This window comes from Macrobrachium rosenbergii, chromosome 35 (genome assembly GCF_040412425.1).
Source record: "Macrobrachium rosenbergii isolate ZJJX-2024 chromosome 35, ASM4041242v1, whole genome shotgun sequence".
NCBI lineage: Eukaryota > Metazoa > Arthropoda > Malacostraca > Decapoda > Palaemonidae > Macrobrachium > Macrobrachium rosenbergii.
In genome coordinates this window covers 3514319-3534866 of record NC_089775.1, presented here as the reverse complement: position 1 = coordinate 3534866, position 20548 = coordinate 3514319, and the positions used below count along the sequence as shown (strand labels likewise).

Here is a 20548-nt window from a genome sequence, read left to right as displayed (position 1 = left end):
TGAATGTTTAGTTTTTGTTTAATGATTGTTTAGGGTTTAGTGAATGTTTAGTTTGTGTTTAGTGAGTGTTTAGGATTTAGTGAATGTTTAGTTAGTGTTTATGGCGTGGTGAATGTTTAGTGAGTGTTTAGGGTTTAGTGAATGTTTAGTGTGTGTTTATTGAGTGTTTAGGGTTTAGTGAATGTTTAGTTAGCGTGTAGGGAGTGGTGAATGTTTAGTGAGTGTTTAGGGTTTAGTGAATGTTTAGTGTGTTTAGTGAGTGTTTAGGGTTTAGTGAATGTTTAGTGTGTTTAGTGAGTGTTTAGGGTTTAGTGAATGTTTAGTTAGCGTTTAGGGTGTGGTGAATGTTTAGTGAGTGTTTAGGGTTTAGTGAATGTTTAGTTAGCGTTTAGGGTGTGGTGAATATTTAGTGAGTGTTTAGGGTTTAGTGAATGTTTAGTTTGTGTTTAGTGAGTGTTTAGGGTTTAGTGAGTGTTTAGTTTGTGTTTAGTGAGTGTTTAGGGTTTAGTGAGTGTTTAGGGTTTAGTGAATGTTTAGTTAGTGTTTAGGTCGTGGTGAATGTTTAGTGAGTGTTTAGGGTTTAGTGAATGTTTAGTTTGTGTTTAGTGAGTGTTTAGGGTTTAGTGAATGTTTAGTGAGTGTTTAGGGTTTAGTGAATGTTTAGTTTGTGTTTAGTGAGTGTTTAAGGTTTAGTGAATGTTTAGTGAGTGCTTAGGGTGTGGTGAATGTTTAGTGAGTGTTTAGGGTTTAGTGAATGTTTAGTTTGTGTTAAGTGAATGTTTAGGGTTTAGTGAATGTTTAGTGTGTGTTTAGCAAGTGTTTAATGAGCAATTACTGAATGTTTAGTGTTTAGCAAGTGTTTAGGGGTTTAATGAGCATTCAGGGTTTAGTGAGTATTTAGTGTTTAATGTTTAGTGAGTGTTTAGTGTATAGTGATTGCTTTGTGAATGTTAAGTGAGCTTTTAGTGTATAGTGAGTACTTAGTGAATGTTTAGTGAGTGTTTTGTGTTTCATGAGTGTTTAGTGTATAGTAAGTGCGAGTGTTTAGCGAGTGTGATTGCATAGTGAGTGTTAGTGTTTAGTAATTGTACACCACTGTTTAGTTAGTGTTTAGTGACTTATACAAAGAAAGTCGTATAATTCCCAGGAACCATTGATGCTAAACATTGCTTAGATCCGAGAGCAGATGCTTAGGAGGCCTTGACCACAATGGCTGTTTCTGTGAGGTCACTTTTCTCTGTGAAATTGGGTCAAGTAATAATAATAATAATAATAATAATAATAATAATAATAATAATAATAATAATAATAATAATAATAATAATAATAATAAAAAGGTGAAAATAATACTAGTAATAAAGTAAGGCTAGTACTAAACACAGAGAAATACATTTGACCCCCAGGGGCTAGTACTAAACATGTTGAAATACATTTGACCCCCCAGGGGCTAGTACTAAACACAGAGAAATACGCTTGACCCCAGGGGCTAGTACTAAACACAGAGAAATACATTTGACCCCCAGGGGCTAGTACTAAATACTCTAAAATACATTTGACACCCAGGGGCTAGTACTAAATACTCTAAAATACATTTGACCCCCAGGGGCTAGTACTAAATACTCTAAAATACATTTGACCCCCAGGGGCTAGTACTAAATACTCTAAAATACATTTGACCCCCAGGGGCTAGTACTAAATACTCTAAAATACATTTGACCCCCAGGGCTAGTACTAAATACTCTAAAATACATTTGACCCCCAGGGGCTAGTACTAAATACTCTAAAATACATTTGACCCCCAGGGGCTAGTACTAAATACTCTAAAATACATTTGACCCCAGGGCTAGTACTAAATACTCTAAAATACATTTGACCCCAGGGGCTAGTACTAAATACTCTAAAATACATTTGACCCCAGGGGCTAGTACTAAATACTCTAAAATACATTTGACCCCAGGCTAGTACTAAATACTCTAAAATACATTTGACCCCAGGGGCTAGTACTAAATACTCTAAAATACATTTGACCCCCAGGGGCTAGTACTAAATACTCTAAAATACATTTGACCCCAAGGGGCTAGTACTAAATACTCTAAAATACATTTGACCCCCAGGGGCTAGTACTAAACACAGAGAAATACATTTGACCCCAGGGGCTAGTACTAAACACAGAGAAATACATTTGACCCCCAGGGGCTAGTACTAAACACGGAGGAATACATTTGACCCCCAGGGGCTAGTACTAAACATGGCAAAATACATTTGACCCCCAGGGGCTAGTACTAAACATGGAGAAATACAATTGACCCCCGGGGGCTAGTACTAAACATGGAGAAGTACATTTGATCCCCAGGGGCTAGTACTAAACATGGAGAAATACATTTGACCCTCAGGGGCTAGTACTAACCACAGCAAAATACATTTTACCCCAGGGACTAGTGCTAAGCATGGCAAAATACATTTGACCCCAGGGGCTAGTACTAAACACGGAATTGACCCCCGGGGCTAGTACTAAACATGGAGAAGTACATTTGATCCCCAGGGGCTAGTACTAAACACAAAAAATACATATGACCTTCAGGGGCTAGTACTAAACACGGCGAAATACATTTGACCCCCAGGGGCTAGTACTAAATCAAATTTCTCTATAAATTTCTGCCAAACTTAAAAGATATTTTGATAATATTTTTGTATATAAGTTTATTGATTAAACTATTAGTATTTAATAAAGGGAATTATTACCTTAAAAATACCATAAATTCTGACTCAATGTTTCTAAAAGCAATTAATTCTAATACAGAATTATATAGAATTAAATCAGGTCTTTATCCTAAGTGGAAATCATATAAGAATTTATAATGGAAATATAATGAAAATGAACACGGAAGATTTTCATACTCAGGAATCACAGAAAAAGAGAATAAAAAGTGGAAAATCGTAAGAAAAAATAAGGAAATTAACATAAACGAAGGAGAATTTATAATGAAAATATAATGGAAATGATCACGGAAGATTTTCGTACTTATTAAATACCGAAAAAATGAATAGAAAATAAAATATATATAAGAAAAGAGTCGAAATTTAACGCCAAAATCCCCCAAAACCGAATCACGGAACGGAACAAAAAGTGGAAAACCGTAAGAAAAAATACGGAAAATAACATAAAATACGGCGAATTTATAATAAAAACACAAATAAAAATGAACACGGAAGATTTAAATACCCATAAAAAACAAAAAAACAAAAAAAAACAAAATACATAAGAAAAAAGCCAAAATTAATCCAAAAATCCCCAAAAAAGAGGAGCCGTTACAAAGCCAACGCCCCACCCCGAGGATACACTACTACAACAACGACAACAAAACAAACTTCAAATTCGCCCAAAACGTGAAATTTCAAGAATTTTCTTAATTTAAACGATAAAAATCCTTTCCCAGCCATGGAGGATGACCAGAGTAGTATGGAGGATTGCGTCAAATACTTCCTGAGGAGTGAGTATGAGAGTGTGAGTGATATTAGAGGGTTTATTAAGGTAAATGTGTGATGTGGCGTTGGGAAGGATTCCTTTGGTTATGGCGTCCCTTAGGGTAATTGCTGGTTCCTGGGGCCGCTGTTATTTATATTTGTTGTTATTTACGGCCTGGTTTTCAAATTAGGCTGAAATAGGTCTGGGGGTTCGTTCCCACGGCGATGCACACCATCGCCCCTTCTCTAGGGTTGTTCCTTGGCGTGCCATTGGCCAATGGAACTTGGTAATGAGGTTCGTAACAGGCCGTTAGGGGGTGATTTGGGGTAACGTCCCCAGCTCACCTGCCATCACCGAGCACTTTTTTGTTCGGCCGCCGCCGAGTGAGGGTAGGCTAGCTATCTTCGTGGCGCTCTTCACGCTGAAAATAGGTTAAGGTCGTTAACAATCACAGAGGACATTGGCGAGGGTAATGAACCTCCTTGCCCTCTGTTAAAGGTGGATCCCTACCGTTTAGGCTAACACTGTTATAGGGGTCGATTTCCTGCTCTCTTGGCAAGGTTTCGGCAGAGGATGTAGGCTACCACTTTTTGCCTCGTGCCAAACACCACCCTTTTTCCCCCCTCTCTCTCTCCCACCCTACACTTCTCTCTCAGCTCATAGGGGTTTTATATGGGAGATGGGGGTCAGTACGCCTACTCTTACTACTCCGACTGCTTGCATCTGCTTGGAGTTGAACGCTATTAAGTTTCCAGTAGCAATTGGCCTTCCTGTAGAAGATGCCCCAATGACATTACCTATGGCAATACCCTAACAGGAGAGTAAGTCATGGTCAAGGGGCAAGAATAGGAAGCATAGGTGCCTTCCTCCCTGCTCCTTCTGTCGTTATTGAGCCTATCCTAGCCCTCCCCCTCCTAGTCGTCTTGTCTTCCTTCTCTAGGAGGAAGAAGATAGAGTCCTGTAGGACTCCCAGCGAACATTCTCCCCGGCCTTGGGAGGCGACGGACGCATTCGTCATGTATCCCACCTCTTCCGACCTGCTTTGTCCCTGATGCCGAAGGAGAAGTACAGTACTTGGTGCTAAGCAGATGAGTGATTGGTATTCTCTCATTGCTGCAACTTACCTAACTCGTTACCAAGTCTCAACGACGAGTTCCGTCTCTGCTGAGAATTCTCTTTCTTAAAAGGCTCTGGTTTGTATACCTAAGAAAAATACAAATCACTGAGTTTCTGTATATTATTATTTGGTCTGCACTTTTGTATTCAAAGGAATTGGCTACAGTAAGGCACTGGTTTGCCAAAGTAATTGGCTTCAGTAAGGCATTGGTTTGCCTAAAAAAAAACAAATTTTTTGTATAATTTTAGTTTAATTCTTAAAGCTGAATCTATATTCAGGGAACCAGAATTAGCAGTTGCATGTACTATGTCTATCAATCCTTTTCAGTGCTGTGTTAAACTTTTATATTGCATTTCAGAATATGGTATTATATATTTATTCTTTAGCCTTTTACTTATTTACTTTTACTTCTTGAAAATCTCATTCATCGTCAGTACGTGTGGCTGTAATCCAAGTATGTCATATGCAAGAGTTATGCAGATATTTTAATTTTTTTCTTGTGAAAAACTTTGTTTCTTTTGCTCATCAAGTGGCTGAGTAAGTCCCAGTTATGAAATCTATCTTTGTTTCTGGATGCGTTATTTGATTTCACGCGATTCTTCTCATCCGTACAGACGCCACCGTCGACAAGAAGGACCTGGACAAGGATGAAATTAAACAAAATTTGGAAAGACTGGAGCTGAACGTTGAGAAGGGTCTCAGTTCCAGGGACTTGAACGTGCTCGCACGACACGTTGTCTTCACCAGAGGATATGGTACGTTGGTTGTGCTTGTTCAGTTCTTCAGTGTCAGCTCGGAGTAGGAAATGATATAGGACGTGCCCTTGGATATTTATCGGAAGAATATTTCATGAATGAGGGATAGATTCGCAAGGTACTTGCTAGGTCCTATCATTAAAACTTTTGAACAGCCCAAGTACCTGGATGCATTTTTGTATAGTCATGTAACAATGGCCTTATGAGTAGTCCAGCACCTTAGTTCCTACCCCATAGTTAAGTCAACATCTTGCTTATCTCATGATTAATCGTATTCTCCATCAGATATTACTTGTCAGTTTGCTGTGGTCAAACTCTAGTCAACCTAGGCTCATCTTCTGTATAAAATTCTTCGGTTCGATGCTCACGTCATCAGCTGGAGCGTGGTACACGTCTTTCCCGATTGCGTTGTCTCGCTCAGAATGTTTCTTTCTCCACTGATCTCCCCTTTATGCTTTTGTCTTTCCAAAATCGTGTAACCTTCCTTTCTTTCAGAGGCGGAAAGGCCTTGTCCAGTTTAGCTATCCATCTTATTGTCCTTTGCATTAAAATACATCTCGATGTCCCATGTTAACCTGCGTCCTTCTTTCCAGACTTTGTAATCCGCCGCAAGATTTTATACTGCCTGGTGCCCGAAGGTTCAGACTTTCCTTACGAGATCGTACCACTGGCCGTGTCGAACTGTACGGAAGTTGTAAGTGTATTTCTGAATAAGTTTCCGTTGTGGGTTCCTCCGTGAAATTTTCTTGGGAACTGGGATTGTGAGGTTGTTTTCTAAATTAACAGCATTAAGAAATAAAGTATTTTTTGTAGGTTGGTATATCCCTTAGCAGTGCTTATTGGTGGTGGCACAAAGCTGATAGATAATGAGATCAATTATTGCAGAGTTAAAGGAATAAGATCGAGGAATAAGGAGGAATTTTGGTTTGGTAATATTGAGTGGATCCAGGATTTAACTGTCCATTTATTATTATGTTATTACAGATCAGTTTATAGTTGAGAGAATCTTTTTTAGTGATCTTTGCATAGAGTGAGTGAGGGACATACACCTCCTGTCTTGCTCAGAAACATGAGCTGTCCACAATTTCAGTGTGTGGTCATTTTGAAAAAGGTTCCGTTTGGTATGAAATAATGGAGTTGACCCACAGTTTTAATATATAGTATTATCATTATTGCCCTGCCGTCATTTTAGACATGATGCAGTTTTAGATAATTCACTTCAATTGAAAGTTGAGTGTAAAGTGCAGGCCAGTTCAGGCAAGGAACTATGTTGAATTGCTGTTAACTGTAATATGTTATAGGGTCTTTGTTACTTATCAGAAAACCAGACGCCCAAAGCATCTGTTAAACCGAGGTCCTACTCAAACGGTTTCTTGCTCCCATTAAGCGAAGACTCCTCGTTTCAGCCGGTGAATCCAACGTGGCAGGCCTCGGTCCTCTCCTGGCTGTGCTCCTTGCTCGAACATGGGGTGATTGACGCCTACAACAAATTCATACACATATGCTACTCGGCTTTCTTCAACTTAACCTCCAGTCTTTCTTTGGTAAGTGTTTATCGTCTCGAGCGCTTTTCGTCTCGTAGCGCGAGGTCCCCACAAGGGGGGTCGGTGCACTTTAGTTCGGCCCCTAGTTGCACCCCTTTTCGTTCGTTGTACTCTCTTTCTTCCATCTTACTTTCCTCGACCCTCTCCTAACAATTGTTTCGTGGTGCAACGGCAAGGCTTTTCTCCTGTTACACATTTAAAAGCTCTGTACTCCCAGACTTCCCTTTCAGAGCTGAATGGCTTCATAGGCCCCAGGGCCCTGCCTTTGACTTAAATTATATATTCCAGTTTCCAATTCCTGACCACAAAGTGGAGCTTAGCTCTGGTGAATAGGCTGTTTTTTGTCCAGGTTAGGAAACTGGGCAAGAAACTCTGTTTCCCAGTTCTGACCTCCGAGAGAAAATTTAGCGGATTATTGAAGCAGCAGTTTTGGTTGTACAGTAAGTCAGTGTAATTCTCTGCCATAGTTATTTGGTTATAAATGTTTTGCTGTCTGGGAAACGTCACAGTAATTGCTTCTAAAAGTCCATTGACAGTGACTCTTGTAATATGCAAGCATTTAAAGTGTTGGTGCCATACAAACTAATTTATAATAAAATGAAGGTATGGTACTAAAATTATAACACAGAATTATCAGTCACTAATAATATGATTCATCATTGTATTTGTTTATATCAGACATAAAGAACTGCTACATAGGTGGAATCGCTCGGCCTAGATCGCATTTCGTGTGAAAATTACTTAAACGATTTGAATTACAAGAACCTTTTCGTAAAACAACTTCCTTAGACTTTATTTTAACGTATCCTGTGAATAAGCTGCTCGTTCAGTGTCCCACTGCCCTACGTTTCTTGCAGGTTCTTCTGTCGTGCAGGGTTCTCGGATTCATAACCAGGCTGGAGGACGTGACAGCGTGGCGAGCGAACATCCTTCTGCACCTGAAGGACAAACCGGGATTCTACGATAGGGTGTCGCATCTTCTGAGGTACGTACCTGCGACGTTTTGTCTCGTCCTGGGTGAGCGCCTTGGGGAATTGAACGGCGAGTTTGCTGTGCAGAATATTGAAGACACTGTACATACACCACTCTACATACAAATGAGTTGTGTTCCGGACGGCTTTTTTTATGTTAAATTGTTTTTAAGTTGGTTACTGTACTTTCCATGCTTATTTAAGTTCAGTATGATATAAAATCAATAGAGTACTGTACGTTTTTTCATCCTAAAACACAATACTCTGTACATAGAGTATTGTATGCACAGAATACGAGCATAAAACAAAATTTGAGCTTACGGATTTCAAAGGGAAGCGTTCTAAACACAATTTTAATTTGCGATCCTGGTTGCTTGTATCTCGGAATGTTTGTAAGTAAGGTGGTGTTAGTACTTTGAAGTGAGGTGGAAAAACTGAAAAAATATTGAAAAAATATACAGCGTTTAAGAAAATCTTAGCTGGCATTACAAACTAGCTTTGCACACAAGTGAGTCCACTTGTTAAGTGCTTATGCCTACTTTTTTCCCATTGTTCTTCGTGCAGATATGTGTAAACACTTCACTGCGCTCTGTATTCAAGTAATAAATTAATATATACATGTTCTTTTAGTTTACAATGGAGGACGACTTTCGGTATTTCCAGATTAATTTTCTGGCGTCATTCCTTAGGAATGTGATAGTCATTTCGGTAGAATGACTGATCATTTATGTGAATTATAGATGAATATGATAGTTACTGATAACGTGATACCTCACATACTTTTTTCCTTTTTAAAATCGTTTTAACAGCAGCACTTTTCTCACCTGGATCCCTGTCTCTATATTCGACAGAATTTACCAGCTGTTCCGTCCCGACCTGATTTATGGAAAGTTGTCCTACAAGCACTTTCCTCAGACGACACCCCGCGTCCTCAAGAAAGGTGTGATGGCTTTGAGAACGAGGCTTGAGGAAAATGAAGCCGTGGATTGGGGCTCGTCCTCGGGCGAAATTTGGCCGGCAATGAACAAGCCTGAAAAGGTCTGTAAAAGTTTTGTTCCACAGTAGGCCACGATTCTTATTTTAAATTTTTCAGTTATCCGGGCGTTTGGAAAGGCCCTTTGGTATCTTGGATACTATAGTTAGGTTCCTCTCTTTCTCTGAATCTTCGGCTGAAAACCCAAGAGGCCTCCAAAAAGGGAATCACCGTGCAGAGAGAGAAAGTTATAGGAAAAGTTGGTAAATAAAAAAATACGAGGGCACCCAGTGAGAGTCTAGATAAGGGGTTCCATTTTTCAGGGCAGATTCCACTTTTTCCACTTAAGAAAATTATTGTATATTTCTTTTCAAGGTAATTTATCAACACTTCCAGCTTTCATCTCCGAATCTACATCATGAAATTGTACTATATGAACAGTCAGGTTGATCTGAACTAATCTCACTAAACCTCGGTAAGTATGTCTGTGGGATCTGAGGTGTCAAGTACCTCTCTGTGGAACGATAGCTTCGTACCTAGTGGGACTTTCCGTTCCTGGGTAGAATATTTTTCTTACATTTTAGGAAGCTGTTCGTGCACCATTTGCCCAGGCAGGAGATTGCGCAGTACTTGCAAAGTACTTGTAACTGATTTCTGTTTTCTGTGATTCAAAATAACAGAAGCAACCATGCAACAATTTCATGCGCCTGCATCGAGGTAAATGTCAGTAATTGGCTTGTGTGAAAAAATTAATTTTACTCTTGAAAATAAATTTTTGAAGAGTATTTGATATTCTGGTCCAGTATAAATATGAAATAGTATTCTAGCACTACAAATACTTCAGGAATATTACACAGTAGAAATTGGAGGTTTTATTTTGATGGAGAAGAATGTTTGCATGACACTATTTTTTTTTCATTTTGGCATTTATTTACGGGTGAAAATTCTAAACGTAGCCAAGGACAAACAAAAATGAATAGGATTTAGATAAGTAAGGTAACAGCCATTATTTAGTTTCTATGTAAAAGCAAAAACTGTAGCTTGTGAAATGACACAAGTAGACATTTTGAAATGGACACCTTTTCTTATTGAATTCTCTTTTATTACTTTATATAAATAACTACAATGAGCATTACTGTACTAGCCTAAAACAATCCACCTTGTATTCAGGTCATATTTTGTCCATATATTTTTATTTTGTAATAACTGATCTCTTTCTTTATATCCTATTGTCACTTGTTATTTCATACAAATGAACACCGTATTCTTTGGAAGTCTGAATTTCAAGTCAGTGGCCCCTTGTACGCTTGTTCTATATGATTAGGGTTTATCTTTTGAAGAATAATAATAATAATAATATAAATAATAATAAAACAGTATGAAATAGACTTCAGATAACAGTACTAATGGAAAATCCACGTTAGAAAGTAAACAAAACTTTCTTTTGGCTTCACAAAAAGCCTTTAGACATGTCTTGCATTGTACAATGAATGTTTTGTGTTCTGGAAAATGGCTGTAGTTGCAAGGTAACTGCACAGACACGTCCTCGACTTTTCCAAATTGTCCAGATATGTTTTCGATCCACTCACACTCATTCGCAAATTTGCCCGCGCAGGCCAACGCTCATCAGCGCCCCACGGCCATCCCGAGACCCGACAACACTTACTATTCCGGGACGATGGAGGAGAAGACTCAGAAGAAGATTTTTGTCTCCCAGTATCAGAGGTAAGGTCACTGCTCTTTAAACTTGTTGCATAATGTATCCCATTAAAATATTGCTCTTCTTTGCTTGAAGTAAACGTGTAATCTTGATAATTGAAGATTAAATTTACCAGATTATCGCAGTTATCAGGTAGACGTGAACACTGCTTATCATTCTTTATATGTAGCCGTAGTCTAATAACTTTATTGTTTTGTTTTAGTTTTGCTGATGACGCATTTGATTTTGGCAGGCCTTTTCTATCATTTATAACGACAGAATCCTAAGGAGTTTTCTAGTATGCCTATTAACACCAAATCTTTCAACCTTTGGACACCACATGTCTTGTCAAAACTTCCTCATATGCGATATGATCCTCCAAACTCATTACAAAGCAGTGCATTGTATGTCAAACTCTTGTCTCGGGCCTTAGGTTCCCCGATCTGGTGAACGGCCTGCCCAACTGGAAGGTCTGGAAGTGGCCCAACAACCCAGCAACGCATCTCGGCTGCCCTATAATCATTCCGCTCTTTAGACCTGACGACCCAACAGTTCTGATCACCTTAACCAACTGGCTGCAGGTTGCTCTGAGGGCAGGTAAATGCCACTTGTTTTATTGAGTCTACAGAGACAAGGGAGCAGTTTCAGAAAGATTTTTTGAGTGGAAGGGAGGCGTCCATCACAGGAAATGATATTTGGCACTTAAGCCTTTGAGATTTTTGGGGTATTCAGAATTTCAACTGTGGTAAATCGCACTCTGACCACCTGTGGACTTAATGATGTCTTCTTTTATCAATCGTTGTAAATTTTTCTTTAGGGGTACAACTGATTACGGTGTCATTCTGAAGGTGAACACTCATTATTTATTGTAGTATATTCATCAGAATCTCACAGGGTTAATAAATGGCTTCCTAGGGGAAAACTAATTTAAATTTAGATTTTTAAATACTGGCTAATATACATACACAGTATATGGTACAGACACCGACGTACTTACAAACATTCAACTTACAAACATTCAGAGATACAAGCAAACATGATCACAAATTCAAATTGTGTTCAGAGCGCTCCCCCTTTGTCACATGTAAGTTCAAGTTTTATTTTGCACGCCTTTCTGTGCGTACAGTACTGCATTGTGTTTTAGAATGAAAAAATGTACAGTGCTTTATTGATTTTATATCATATTGTACTTAAACATGCATGAAAAGTACAATTACCATCTTGTATGTATATATTTTTTTGGACAGATGATATAGTCTTTGCATTTATACATTTCTTTACTGATAATATTGCAAGCCTGTATCGCTCTCTAATATAAAACTAGACCCCTAAAACAGGTTTTTGTGCCTATGCATTTCCAGAACTGATCGAGTGCCGGGGCAAACCGCATAAAGAAAGGTGCGAGAACTTACTGAAAGCTGTGCACGACTTAGTGAAGGTCACCGGAACGCAGATTCCGATCGTGAACGACTTCCTCGTTGATTACATGAGCGTTTGGGACCAGAGGTCACATTTTCCCTTGGTAAGCGGAAGTTCCTGCTGGCTCTCAAGTGCTGTCTTTGCCAGGCCAGATGTGGTTTATGAATTGTGTGTCTATATTATATTTTATATTATATTGGGACTTCAGAAGTTTAAGCAGAGATGCAATGCATTACTACCGTAATACTATTCTCCTTACATTTTAATTCAGTTATCTATTAATTTATTTTTTCTTTTTTAATAAGTGGGGTCTCTTCTTTCTATATTTCCCTTAACTGCCTCTTACTTCTTCCTAATGAACACCTTAATATTCTCTGGAAGCTTCAATTTCAAGTCAGTGGCTCCTTTGGTGGGCTTGTTCCACATGAATAGGCTTGATCTTCTGAATGTAATTTTTAAACTGACCAAGAAACGATTTCCTAAAATTTTTCCAGGTGCTGTCGTTGATGGAATATTCGACGTACGTTTCCGCTGAATTCACCTCCCACACGTACTTCAGGATCATCGCGGAGTTGCTGGACAACGCCCCCCTGGTGAAATGGTGCATGGTAGTCGAGACTGTCGGGAACACGGCGGCCGTGTGGGCTGTGAGAGCTATGGAGGAGGCTGTGGGGTCGGACAGTGAGTTGTTGCTTCCGTTTCCTTGGAATTGGTCCTCTGCTTCCCAGTTGGAAATGTCCCCCCTGGCCTCAGTTGTATTTTTGTTTGTCTCTTACCATTTGTTACGCTGTCCAGTGTCTACTAAATATTTTTCCTCCAGCATTAATATGTCGTTTAGGAGCAGATTTGGATAGCGTAGTCTGTGAGATTGTAATGTAGCTGTCTGATTCAGTTACATGGTCATATTTTCATGAATTGGTTATAAGTACTTTATTCTGGTATTGTCCATGTAATGGCCTAGGGTCCTCTTGATAATAACAATAATAATTTTTACTGCTGTATAGATAAAATGTTTCTTTTTATGAATTGTTCAATATATACATAAGCCCTAACGTAAAGTGTTTTCACAGAATATGTAGAGGCCTTTGAAACATGTTCAAGGTAGAATGTAGAACTTTGTTATTGCTTTTTGCTGTCTCGAGTACCATCTGAGGTTTGGGAAACAACTGAAGAGAGCATTTACAATTGTTAAAGTGTTTCCTGTGACTATAATCAGTGTTTGGGAAAGAGAAGGATGCTAATCGTTTTGAAACATGGTGATGCCTTTTGCTAATACCAGTTCTTTTTTATGGAGGAGTCAGCCTCTGTCTGTACCTGAGAAGTAAACCATTTACTGTGGACATTTTCAGCAATATTGTGCTATAGTACAGATCAGAAGAGACAAGGACTTACATACCACATTCTATTTGACTCTTTCTCTCCACAGAGTATATTAATTGGCCCAGAAAACCTGGCTTTGAGGATTACAGCTCTATCATTGGCCTGTGGTTCCTGGTTAACAGAATGGAGAGGTTTTTCTCGGCAGCCGTGGTGGAGTATAAATGTCATCCCATGGTCGTGCATCATATTATCGATTTTTATGTGAAGGTTTGTAAATTTACTCTAAATATACTCAGTTTATCACTGTACAGGTGGGTAGGCATATTTCAAGCACGCTTTAAATGTAATGTTCTTCGAGACTGACGCAGTCTCGGAGAGAGTTTCGTCGAGTATTGTGTACTAAATTCTTCAGACTTCCTAGCTTCATATTAAGGTTTTATTGTCATTTTGGGGTTCATGGTGACTGATGGCATCAGGATGCGAATAAAACAGTCAATATTTTAGGGATCTTGTTATCGTCAGTGTTTTTTTAATCATATAAGGGAACGAGATGAAGATTTCCTGATTAAATTATGTAGCACATCACGCCAGCAATATTTGTTCCTACAGGAATACACACCATTGGCTCTTATGTAAGAGTATTCCTCAGCATGAGCTGGCATTGGTCATTGAAATTTGGGAACAAAGTAACTAACTGTTGGGAGATGGGCGAGTTGGAAGGAACTTCCAACTCACTTGCAAATCACCAGGCACTTTTTCTTTGGCTGCGGTCAACTTAAGACAGCTCGTTCCGCACTGACTAACAGTAGAGTTAAGACATTTTTCATCTTTATACATTGTATGTATAAGACACTACCCTACCATTGAACATTCAAGTTACGAACATTCAAATTTACGAACGAACAGGATCGTATATTAAAACTGTTTGGAGTGTTCACCTCTGCCACCCATAAATTCAAATTTTGCTTTGCGGGCCTATTCTGCCTAGTTACAATTAATAAAGTACTACTGTGTGCTGTAAAATACAGTACTGTGTGTACAGTACTATATTAACTTTATATCATACTGCACTCAAATAGGCATGAAGACCAACTTATGAACAATTCAAAATACAAATAGCCGTTCGGAACAAAACTTGTCCATATGTAGGGTAGTGTCTGTATCATGTGCGTCCCTATGCTAGATTGTAAAGAAGGTTACAGGAGTCATTGTTCTTCTGATGTGACTGTCACCAGGATCTTTGTATAACTGGGTGGAGATTCAACTTGCCAGTCACGTGAGAGACAACCTTTCACTTACGGAGCGAGTCCCGTACACGAAAGACGATGGTTTGTACTCTCATCAACTACCTGTTTTAGTGGTTTAGCCTCTAATGCTGAAGGAAAAGATGCTTAATGATGGTGAGGGGGGGGTTTCTCTAACTCACCCACTTACCACCGGTTAATTACCTTTTACCGAGTTCCAGCGAGTTCCACCTCAAGCTGGGGAATATTCCTACAGAAAGGGCCTTGGTTTGCATGACAAGGAAAAACACAAATTACTTTAAAAATGTTTGTAATTTTGCTATACTGTAGTTTGTATGTCTTCATGCCACATATATGATGGAAACTTATTTTCTCTACCTCCTGCATAGCTCATTTGAACATTAAAGTAAGTGAAATTTATCTTATGACTACTTGTTGCACATAGTGTCAGTGTGCTTGTACGGTGTACTAAGCCTAAGTAAACTAGTTTCTGCCTGTCTCAGTGGGTAGGAGCAAGTCCCCATTTCTAAAGTACTTGCCGAGTTGTTATTAATTAGCGAGTTAGGATGCAATTTCTTCCACCTAATTGTGCTCTACTTTCCACGTACAGACACCACCTTACTTACGAACATTCGGAGATGCAAACGAACGGGGTCACAAATCAGAATTGCGTTCAGAGCGCTCCTCTTTGCCACCCACGAGTTCAAATTTTGTTTTGCACGCATATTCTGTACATACAGTACTCTATGTGCAGTGTATTGTGTTTTAGGATGAAAAAATATACAGTACTGCATTGATTTTATATCATACCATACTTAAATAGGCGTGAAGCATACAGTAACCAACTTACATACGGCCATCCGGAACGTAACTCATTCGTAGGTAGGGAGGTGTCTGTAGTTTCCAGCAGGAATGAAGAGCATGTGAACAAATGAAAACATTTTACTTCTCTGTGTACGAAGTGGTCGCCGCGAGGTCCCAGAACCAAGTCAAGATTTCTGCGCTTGTCGTTCAACTTGACGGACGCTCTGGTCGATCACTATGGGAGGTTTACAATAAAAGACTTTATTAGCAGATTTCTGTTCCTATCAGGCTACTATGTTATAATGACAGTATTTTCCCGTATGCTACCATTTTAGGTGTGGTGAATTTTTAGATAAATCTCTTAAATTTATTGGTAAGTGTAGACTAGAGGTTAGTGTGGGTTAGGAACAGTGTGGAATTGCTGTTAGATGAAAGATGTGTAGAAAATATTCAAGAGCACTTATAGTCTTAGTCACTTAATAGACTTTACTTATCAGAGAAGTCAGACCCCCAAAGCGTCTTAGGTGCGGTGCTACAGTATCAGGAATTACCTGCCTGATAATACCATGCGAAATTTGTGAAGTCAGTAAGTACAAAATGTATGAAATTTTAGGGACCAGCTTGGCTTGACAACGCCAACGAAAAATATGTGTGAAGCAGTGTTAGTCTCCTAAAACTTGTAGGTATTTGCAGAGTCAAGAGTACACTTTGAAAGTCTTAATGATCAACATTTGTTGGAAGGCAGGATATTGTGTGTGGTTCTGTACATCACTAAAGATATTTTGTTGCATGAGAGATTCCATCTTGTATCCTTAGTCATTTTTTTTAACTTTAGTTAAACCAGCATGCTAAAAGTAATAAGTAATCTAGTTATACCCAGATGTTCTGAAATCTTGTCTTTAATATTTTTGAATCCCTGAAAACTCTGCACTAACTTCATAACAAGCTGTCCGATGAACGCACTGGCATTGAGTCTAGGTAGGTAATCTTTCCAAACCAGCTTTATGACCAATTTCTACAAATCTACATGGCATCTTGTTTCGACAGGTCAACATGTACTCCGAAGTGCTGAGTCTGCCTGTGGTGTTTTTGCCGAGAGTTCCGTTCACTTTGGCCCTCACAACTCAGAGTGATCTTGCGTCTGTGCATCGGTGGGGAAAGCTGCTTTCTAGGTATTTAAATCTCGGTGGTACTTTTACGAATAATTACGTAGCCTCTTTTAAAGGTGACTTCTTGATAACAGAATGTTTAATTATGGATTGGTTGTGGCTGTCGGCTGCATTAGGAAGAATAGTATAGTTTAGTATTCTATTTATATAGCTGACAGTAAATCTTCACAGCTGATACAATTCACATGATTTAAAATTGCACAACTTACAGCTGAATGTACGAAGATAAAATTAAACATTTACTGAGAATTATCTTTTAAAAGCAGAAGAAATGACTTACGTTAATCCATTTTAAAGTCAGGAAAAAACATCCTGCAGAATTAGGACTGAACCCACTTGCCCATGAAGTGTAAATTCACAAGCCAAATTTACCAACAGTTGGAAAGAACACCACATCGAAGTAATGGTCTCGTATTCCAGAGAATACGTGTCAGCTGTTCGTTTGTTTTTCCAGCATACCGGCAGCAGTCGAGCGCATCAAAGAGATGAACGTACACGGACCGGAGAGCGAAGTCCAGGCCGAGTGTCTCAGCATGTGCGAGTCTTTCAACATGTCGGTCAGGATCTTTTTGCAAGGCGTCTACGTCGGATCGGTAAGCATCAGCGAAGTCACCCGTCATCGTTAGGATTGGAATTGGAATCTGAAATTTAGCAGGCCCTGGGACCTGTGAGGGCATTCAGCGCCGGGAGGGGAATTGAGAGTAAAGGAGGTTTTAAAGGCGTAACAGGAGGAATACCTCGCAGTTGCGCCGCGAAACGATTGTTAGGAGAGGGTGGGAAGTCAGATGGGAGAAAGAGAATATGAACAGAGGAACAGTAAAAGAAAAGCAAGGGGTTGCCGCTAGGTGCCGAAGGGGCGCTGCAAAGAACCTTTAGTAATGCCCACAGGGCATCACGTGAGGTGCACTGACGGCACCATCTCCCTACGGGAATAGTCATTGGGACGATTCCCCACTGCTGTTTAAACTACTCGATGTCAATGCTTATAACCACAGAGACAGCTTCAGCTTAAAATGTTTCTTAAAAACTGTCAATCATATATATTTTAATATTTACATTTTTTGGCCTCTTAAAATTTTAATTTTTTCAGGCATTTGGAAGTTTCTACAAGAAGCTCTTGGACCCATTCTATTCATTTAATTTCCTCCAAAAAATCATTTCCTCGCCGTCTGCGAGGAAATTTGCGCACGTCACCCACGCCCTGCCGTACCTGCCGTACTGCGCGCAGAAACTGATTGAACTGGGGGACAGGGAGCTCGAACAAGAGGAGGTAAGTGGTCTGCAAAATGCCCAGCTAGCTGTCCAGCTTCTCAGACCTGGCGATGATTTAATTTTCCTGTCGTATTTAAAAAATATATATATCCTTTGGGTAATCTTGCTGAAAGATTTTAGATATGATATAAATAATAGTAGTAATAGCTTTTAGGTTTAATAAGTAATCATATTACACACTGCGTTGTTAAATCCTTATACCCTCTTTCCAGGCAAAAGAATTGCGGGATGAGGTCATTGCAAAATTGGATGCAGACGGCTTCTCAGGAATCACCAAGTGCATACGTGTTTATATAAAGTGAATTCAGTGTGCCTAAGCGAAGGCGTGAGCCTTTGTTTTTAGTTATGGGCAGCAACTTTGAGCGGAATGAGCCCGTGTGTGCAGATAACGTCTTTAGTTTACATGAAGACGGTTTTGTTTCACCACAAATTTTCCTCCAAAGTGGCATTTTTACATACTTTCATGAGACCGGTAATCTAGGCAGATGAATTTTCATTGCCTAATATTTACCAATACAGTATTTTAAAGAACTTGTTAAAATTTCCATTTAGCATACTGTGCAAAATTTGTGAACTGTCAGATGCCTCTTTTGGTTAGCTAAAAAGAGATAGTTTAAGCAGCAAATGTACCTGTTGAAATATATTTTGTAATTTTCATAACCACATGAACACCTGAGTTTCAGCGATGAACAAGAATTCATATCGGTTGTGTACTGACGACAGGAAATGTATTTCAAATTCACGAACATGCGCAGTGTTGTCGGTGGCGTTTTTTTTATAACATAGATTTAGTGACACAGACAAATTACTTAATGAACGTTTCTAAAACCTTTAACCATTACGTTTGCTGTGGTCAGTGTGTCTGGGTGAAAATTGGAAATGTAAATGTAGTGTTGTTTTTTGTTATATGTACTGAATTTATTTTTATCGTCTGTGTGTTGTAGAAACTAAGGCAGCCCTGTCAATTTAGGATTGATTTAGAATCCGACATTACGGCCAGAAATGGTTTTGGCAAGTTCTCGTTTCCCTGTAAGTCAGAGACGACCTGGCATATTCCATGGATTAAAAGAGCCAGTTGTTTAAATCATGTACATCAGAACTTGGGGTTAGACCCCATTGCGCTGCAGCGTAAAATCTCTGGAAGATGGGATCGAGTTTGATCCTCCTTGGATGAAAGTCTTGCTCCTTCTTTTGTGAGAAAATAATTGTTTTTATGGATACATTTCTATTTTGTAAGGAGAAAATAAATTATTTTTATGAAAAAATAATTTCTTTTAGATACATTCCTAACATTTTTATTTTGTAGGGAAACAAACGATTCTTATCGATAAATTCTCATTTTGTACGAAAAAATAATGTCTTTTAGATACATTCTTATTATTTTTCTTCTCTTAACTTTTCGTTTTTCATACAATGTAAGTTGAAGTTCAATTTTTTCTGGTTTTGATGACTTGATGGGATATTTTTTACTTTTTTAATGTTAATCAACTTCATATTCTTTCACTATTTACGACAGGCGTAAACTGGTGCCGTTATTTTCTGAGTGTATACTTATGTCTAGCCTACACAAATGAGTATTAGTGTCTGTTATTCTTTTTGGGGGAAATATTTGAAATATAATTAGTTTTTCTTTAGCCCTTAAGAACTTTCGTTGTCTCCCAAGTTTAATGAAGCCATTCCCCTATTATTTAAGCTGTATATTTTTTTAATGAAGATTTCTTGTTCTAAACTTTGCTTGTGTCATTGAGCATATGACTCATTTGAACTTATATTCTGTAATGTTTTGTAGTCTTCTGTATACAACTTTGCATTCTGTGTTTAAAGTCACATTGATGAAAGTTTTACTGGAGAGGCTGAGGAGTATCGAAGCCAAAGTATTTTGCTTGTCATATTTTTGTTGTTTATTGTAAGAAACATTCCAGGTTGAAGTTTTGTCATTAGCATTAAATTTTCAGTATCAAGCCTAACTAACTAGATGCCTTAATACTGTACTTTGGTATTGTTTAATCCTCACCTTTTACCTGAATCTTCCAGTTTTCCTGTCATATAACAGAAGGAGTTGAAATATAATTTAATCATAATCAGAAAGCTCTAAAAACTTGTTTTTAATCCCACGTATCTGTTAATTTGTAAAGGAAGCACAAATGACCTAAAACAAGTTATAATTATATGAGGCCTTACGAACGACACCTAACTTTCGTAAAGCATTTGCTGAAACTTTCATTAGATTGGCTTAAAAATGAGTTTTTCAGCAACACAGGGAGAACAGAGATTGGCCTGTACAGTAGTTTCTGCAGTCTGCAGGTATGCCAATCTTTCAAACAGGCATTGTGTTACTAAGCTTGCGCTCATCCAAAGAGACATTAAGTCAACATAAAAATCTATAAAGTCTAGTAATCTTGGGAGACAACACACTCGAAACTTTTTTAAAAAACCGGGAAGAAACCATCAAGATCTTCTCCATCCCCAGCTATCAAGATTATCCAGAATTTTCCTAACATCCCAGGATGATAATAATAATAATAATAATAATAAATTTTTTCTGCTTACTGCACGAAATACTTCAGACTGAGTTTTGTTAACTGCAAATTCAATGTAAAGCTTAACTAACTACAGTACGTCGCCGACTTTCAGTGACAGCAACTTAAAGCAGATTCGATCTGACAGCGCCTTTTCAGCGCCGCTAACGGCAAGCATTGGCATCAAGTCACGGCGCCGTTAAAGGTGAAAAACCAACGTACAGCGGAAATCAACTTCCAGCCTGGCGCTGAAACAGATCCCCTACCGCAAGTCGG

At 38.7% G+C, this 20548-nt stretch overlaps 1 protein-coding gene across 1 annotated transcript; it reads left to right on the top strand.

Annotated features, from left to right (window-relative positions):
* The first annotated feature begins 3330 nt into the window (after window positions 1-3330).
* Window positions 3331-19851, top strand: LOC136856365 (centromere protein I-like). Its single transcript, XM_067134151.1, has 15 exons — window positions 3331-3491; window positions 5198-5338; window positions 5932-6032; window positions 6745-6882; window positions 7740-7867; window positions 8705-8891; window positions 10442-10551; window positions 10959-11122; window positions 11887-12047; window positions 12439-12625; window positions 13371-13531; window positions 16360-16484; window positions 16936-17074; window positions 17572-17751; window positions 17966-19851. Exons 1-15 carry the CDS (start codon window positions 3440-3442, stop codon window positions 18053-18055), a joined length of 2064 nt encoding a protein of 687 aa, XP_066990252.1. The 5' UTR covers window positions 3331-3439; the 3' UTR covers window positions 18056-19851.
* The last annotated feature ends 697 nt before the right edge of the window (window positions 19852-20548 follow it).